Source organism: Daphnia magna, linkage group LG1, assembly GCF_020631705.1.
Source record: "Daphnia magna isolate NIES linkage group LG1, ASM2063170v1.1, whole genome shotgun sequence".
Taxonomy (NCBI): domain Eukaryota; kingdom Metazoa; phylum Arthropoda; class Branchiopoda; order Diplostraca; family Daphniidae; genus Daphnia; species Daphnia magna.
In genome coordinates, this window is record NC_059182.1 from 18928120 (window position 1) to 18934169 (window position 6050).

The 6050-nt window shown below is 39.4% G+C and overlaps 3 protein-coding genes across 3 annotated transcripts; 2 read left to right on the top strand and 1 right to left on the bottom strand.

Annotated features, from left to right (window-relative positions):
• The first annotated feature begins 54 nt into the window (after positions 1 to 54).
• On the top strand, positions 55 to 712 carry LOC116935348. The gene is made up of 2 exons (XM_032942673.2): positions 55 to 216; positions 292 to 712. The coding sequence occupies exons 1-2, from the start codon at positions 208 to 210 to the stop codon at positions 535 to 537; spliced, it is 255 nt and encodes an 84-aa protein (XP_032798564.2). The 5' UTR covers positions 55 to 207; the 3' UTR covers positions 538 to 712.
• A 582-nt stretch (positions 713 to 1294) lies between these two features.
• On the bottom strand, positions 1295 to 2126 carry LOC116935319. The gene is made up of 2 exons (XM_032942646.2): positions 1966 to 2126; positions 1295 to 1857 (listed from the first exon to the last, which is right to left on the bottom strand). Exons 1-2 carry the CDS (start codon positions 1978 to 1980, stop codon positions 1501 to 1503), a joined length of 372 nt encoding a protein of 123 aa, XP_032798537.1. The 5' UTR covers positions 1981 to 2126; the 3' UTR covers positions 1295 to 1500.
• Positions 2127 to 3353: 1227 nt separating this feature from the next.
• LOC116935307 lies at positions 3354 to 4128 on the top strand. The gene is made up of 2 exons (XM_032942640.2): positions 3354 to 3508; positions 3595 to 4128. The coding sequence occupies exons 1-2, from the start codon at positions 3494 to 3496 to the stop codon at positions 3973 to 3975; spliced, it is 396 nt and encodes a 131-aa protein (XP_032798531.2). The 5' UTR covers positions 3354 to 3493; the 3' UTR covers positions 3976 to 4128.
• The last annotated feature ends 1922 nt before the right edge of the window (positions 4129 to 6050 follow it).

Here is a 6050-nt window from a genome sequence, read left to right on the forward strand (position 1 = left end):
TCACGCCAATGCCAAGTGCGGGAATAACAACAGTGGCGTGACGAGTTTGTGTGATCGTGTTATTGTTATTCAGACTTTACCATCTTCGGTATCTAATGGGTGTGGCGACGAATAGTGGGTATAAATAGAGAGCTTCTCAAACGGCGGCATCACACACCAATTCACCTAGGGGGAAAATACTCGCCAAGCTTTCGCACAGACTTCACCATGTACAAGGTAAAACTTGCCCGTTTGCCTATTTATTGTTTGTATGTCTTGTAGATTTTGCTTTAATGTTTGTATTTGATTCAGATTGTATTGCTTACTTTGGCTTTGGCCGCCTTCGTTTTCGCTGTCGAGACCCAACAAGATCAGGAAACTGCCGAACAATATTACCACGTCCATGGCGTCTACCCGTCTTGGTATCCATATGGTGCAGTCCGTTCTTACCGCCACCCATACCCTTACGGTTACCAGTTTGGCGTTTTGCCTTATGGAGTGCGAAGCTTCTATGGAGCTTACCCTAACTACGGCTATGGTTACAGCTACGGTTATTAAACACGCCCAAACGTTTAATTATTATAGACTTTTACTCTCACTCAAGCTGCCCTCTCAATGTCAAGCAGCTCACCTGATATGCTCCCTCTATGCTGATTTTTTTTTATTGCTTATTCTTATGTATTCATAATAGCCCCACAAAAAAAGTGTCGCAAATAAAAACACTTAAAAAATATATCCATTCACTTTTAACGCTTTCACATGAAATTACGATAGTCTATTTAAAAAACAATGAAAAACTTTAAGCAAAAAAAAAAAAGTTGGATAACAATGCAGCAGATTTCACCGAATTTTTGCGATCCTGTGGTAGGAATGTTTTCCATCCTGTAAAGGATTGTTGTAAAGATGCCTAATTTTTTCATCCTCAATTTTTTTTTTAACAAGATCATCTAAACCGCGATGTTTCAAGACTCGTATGATTTGAGGAGTTGAGGTTGCACAGAGACCCAGACTAAGAAATTGATGAGCAATTGCATCGATCATTTTCTACCTCTTTTGCTGACACGTCTCGCTGGTAGTCTACGCTGCCTACACTTGTTTTCCTGCCACCTACACGTCGGTTCGTTTCACACTCACCTCGAATCGGTATAACGTTGCTATACACCATACGTTCGCCTCCCATTGTGATTTTGAAAAGACCGGGCCTGAATGTGCTGCATATATAATGAGTGACTGTTAGCAATATGTTGATCGAGTCAGTTTGTTTGCAAATAGAAAAATTTTCGTGAAAAAGAAAATTGCAACCGCAAGTATGGAATGATTTTCATGGTTTTATTATTTCAATTTTAACCAAATGATGTGTTTTCTTCTTTTCATTCAAAACAACAACATTATGTGCCAAATTGCAACATGATTAAAAAAAGAAAACTGTTTTATCGGTTATAGATGATTTAAAGTGAGTAAATTAAACTCGAGCACAGCTCTGGTCATTGATGATCGTGTCGGTGTTGCGTAACGAATAATCTAGGCCTTGACGGGGGCGGCTGCAGGGGCGGCAGCGACATAAGGAAAAGCGCCGTAAGGAGCATACGGGTAGGTTTGGAATTGATATCCGTAGGGGTAGGCACCGGCAGCGTAAGGTGCGGCAACATTGGGGACACCAGTGAAAGCGGTGGGGTAGGTATTATAAGTGGAATAAGCGGTTGGGAAGCTGCTGTAGGCAGAGTAGGGGTAATTGCGGATTCCAGTGACGGCTGTGGCACCATAGGGGTACCATTTGGGGTAAACACCGTGAATGTGGTAATATTGCTCAGCAGCTTCCTGGTCCTGGGCCTCCATGGAGACAACGCAGGCAGCCAAAGCCACCAAAACCAAGAGGCTCTATGTATTGGATACAGCCATTAGGAATATCGTTTAGTATTTTGCAACTGTTTTACATTTGATCAAAGTAAAATGCAAAGAGGTAATAAGAGTAAGACAATTTAATACCATTGACTTGTACATGTTGAAAGAAGAGCTGCAGAGTTGACTTGATGTTCAAGTGTGTCTTTTCCATCGCCCAGTTCGTTCAATTTATACTCGCAGAATTGTCAGGTAGAAATTGAATTATCCTTCTCTTCCAAATAACCACACCCAAGATTCGTTTTCCTATAGGTGTATCCTGTGCCATCTATAACTTGTTTCTTCTTTTTTTTTTTGTTTGTATCTTGAACCAACATGACATTGATTTTTTGTTGGGAGATAATGGCAGGTTCCTCCTCCAATCAGCACACCTTTATAATTATGCACATGGATTTCATGTCCTTGAAAATGCAAACATTTCGTTTTTTTACTTTGCTAAATTTTAATATGCATCGGTACCTCTTAGTCAAAGGGCGTTGGCCACAGCTGATGGCCCTTTGTTCCTGTCTTTGATGCCACGTGAAAATCTACCAAAATACCTGGCATTTCCATTTATCAGATACTCCCCAGTATTCTACAAGATTTATATTCCTTGCAGTTCAGTTTATCAGTTCCATCCTGATACATCCATCAAGGTGAATGCATTTTTTGTTTGTTTAAAAAACAAGTTATAAAATCCAGGAAATTTTGCAATAAGAACAGACTGATTCAATTTAAAGAATCAAAATCACCTTAACCGCTGCTTTATTTACCTTAGAAGAAGAAAAAACAGTATCTAATGCTAATTAATGCTATGATTAAAAAAGGAGCTCGAACGAGGAAAGAACTCGTTTGAACGGTTCGTCTGCAATAGATTGTAGATTTCCGTCGAGAATCATGAACATTGGACGGTGGCCAATAACGGTCACGCGGGATTGGTTTCATGTTTCCCACGGTTAAGGGCTAGCTCATTAGATATTCATTTTTAACTAGAAGTATGAAGCAAATAAAGAGGACGATGTCGAGAAGAAACATTACGACATAAGAATAAGGAAAAGGTGTAATAGTATTGCAGATATACTTCTACGCGTAGCGTGACCTTCATTATTTCGAGTTGGACCGTTTCGGCCTTATACCCTCTCACCCTTGATTTTCTTTTGTTTTTCGTCATTTTCGTCCCTATCCTCTTCTCGATTATTTTCCTCCTAATTGCAGGATAGTACTACGGGTTGGATTTTGTCACTATAAGGAAAAGGAAAATTCTAGAAAAGAAAAAGCCGATTCTAACATTTAAAATGCTGATAGGCTTAGTAGCCTAATCACATTTGCTTCTCGCAAATACAGGTGCGCATAACTAACATTACTCTCGACTCAAAACTTGGACATAAAAAGAAAAATGCATCTAATGAAAGTCAAATATCAATGGCAAAAAACAAAAGAAGGATGCGGAGCAAACAGGAGTTTTGAAAAGTACCTTTTCGGGGATGGGTGTGGTTGAAAACGAGTTGGATCGTCAAGTTTTGGCCAGCAACTGCTGGGCATTCGATTGAGGGGGGTATAAATTAAACAATCGGGTAGTAAACAAGACATACTTGAACATCAAGTCGACTCAGTAGCAACTCTTCCTCTAATCATCATGTACAAGTCAATGGTAAATATTTCGCATTTTACTTTGATCCCAATTTTAAGTGGTTGCAAGTTACTGATCTACGATTTCTAATTGCTGTAATTTCGTAGACTCTTTTGGTTTTGGTGGCTTTGGCTGCTTGTGTTGTTTCCATGGAGACTCAGGACCAAGAAGCTGCTGAGCAATACTACAGCATTCACGGTGTTTACCCCAAATGGTACACCTATAGGACCCCTGGCTACACCGCAGTTCAAAGTTACCCTTACCTCGCCTACGCCGGCTATCCCTCCACCTACACCGGCTATCCCTCCACCTACACCGGCTATCCCTCCACCTACACCGGCTATCCCTCCACCTACACTGCCGGAATCAAGAACGTAGTCTCTCCTTATTACGCAGCTTATCCCTATGGTTACAACTCCTATCCTTATGCTGCTCCCTACATTCCTTACGTCGCTCCGGCCGCCCCAGCAGCCCCTGCCAAGGCCTAACCTGATCCGCAAAACACAGACTTGAACCACATCAAAACATCCTCTCGATATTGTCATTTTATGATGAATAAAAAAGTGGCACGTTTTTAAACAGCTTACAATTGTACGACGAACAACCAGGCAACAATACAATGATATCATATGGACAGTGAACAACTTTGGCATTTTCCTTTTGTTATTGCTTAGGGCTGAATCCACGGGCAACGTTTGATTGAGCATTTTTGATTTCAAGATCAATATCCAATTAAGGCTGTGCAAAGTGATAATACTGAACAAAATAAAAAAGTAAAAGCAGTTATTTTGGTTCTACTTATACGGCATGCTTTTTTTATCCAGAAAATATATTTCTAATGGCATCAACCGCGCTGCATTGGATTGCACTCCATTATTTCAGGCTCGATTCCCGTTGCCTCGATCACTGACGTATACGGACCTTGAACACTTTCTCAACATAAATAAGTCGCTCAAGTTGCCTTAAGTGATTTAAAAAATACTTTACACCCTTGGCCATTTATCTTTTTTTCGCCCCTCTTTGTTTCAACAGATTGCGAGAACCTTCAAACAATTTAGGCAAGGGATTCGTTGGCGGGGGAAGGGGTCACCAAAAATCCATGATGGCCGCTTTTTTATTCTTAGCGAATAATTTGTAAAAATTGTGAAAATGCCTTGTTTAAATTGGTTATAATTTTTTTTAATCGCTGTGTCAAAAGGCCTGTAGTTAGTATATTATTGATTATTGCTGTACCCCAAAAATAAAAGTTTTTAAGAAATTGCCTCAACAGCGTTATCGTACAGGTTGAGTTAAACTGTCACTTGTAGGCTACACCGCTTCTGTGCAGTTCAACTTCTCACCTCCTTATCTCCAATAAATCTGTACAGGATATAATAAAAGCTCGAGTGTTGTGTCTAATTGCTTATGGAGGGTTTGTCAACTAGTGAATCATGTTTTACTTAAAAGGTCTTTTATCTCTTTTCTTCACTATATACGCCGATCCAGCACAATTGCTTTTGTTATAATCAGTAAAGACGCGTTTGATTGGAGCCGACTCAATGGAACAGAGAGGCTCCCAGAAACTGCTTCAACTCGCATTAACGAAAGACACGAGTCGAAAGAAAACTCTTTATACCAAAGTATAGCTTATCTTACAGCAGCATACGATCATCCCGTCACAGCTGGTCAGATTTCAGGAGATGGTTCAAATGAAACTGGAATCCATTCACACTATACATCAGACATGGAGGCAGGACTAAGCAGCTGGAGCAGTTAGCAACAGATTCAACCCTTACAGCACGTGCGTCATTGAACACGCAAATTCCGTTGGCCTCCTAACCTTTGCTTCCAATGTCAACGATTCAAATTTTAAGGTAAACGAAAAAAATTGAGCATAAGCCATATATGTAGTGGTTAGAAACTTGTTTCAAATGAAAGTCTCTACAACGTTTTCTGCTTTGCTTGTTACGAGTTCATTATCTGAATTTTTCATATTTAAGGCTTTTTGTTGGTGAATTTAATCGGAATTGCTGTTACAAACTGACCTTGTTGGACATTATCCATAAAACGCCATTATGAACTTTTACCGTTTTATCAAAATGAATTATCTGAAGACGCAATTATGATGGTAGATTAACGTTTAACAAAATGAATCAATTCAAATTATGTTCAGATTAGTTAAAAGCATTTGCAACCAATTGCAAGGAAAAACAAAACTAAAATACAGGATCTTTTACCATTAAATTATGGTAAAGAACCATTAAAATGATAACACTTTGCCTTGTATTTAAATTCATTGCTTAATGGGATAGAGCAATAACTGGACTAAATCAGCATGAGCAAAACAAAACGAAAAACTAAAACCTGCTTAACTTGTCTATTACATTTACTTTATACGTTTTTTTTCCCGGCTGGACAGATATTAAAATCCGACAACTTATAAAAACAATAGGCGCTTTGTCTCCACCAATCAAATTTGTCAGTGATTGCCGAAGAAAACAACGGTGCATGTCATTTGAATACCATGTTTGTTTCAAGTTGCCCGCGTATCAACAAAAGTATCACGACACCTAGCGCTCACAAA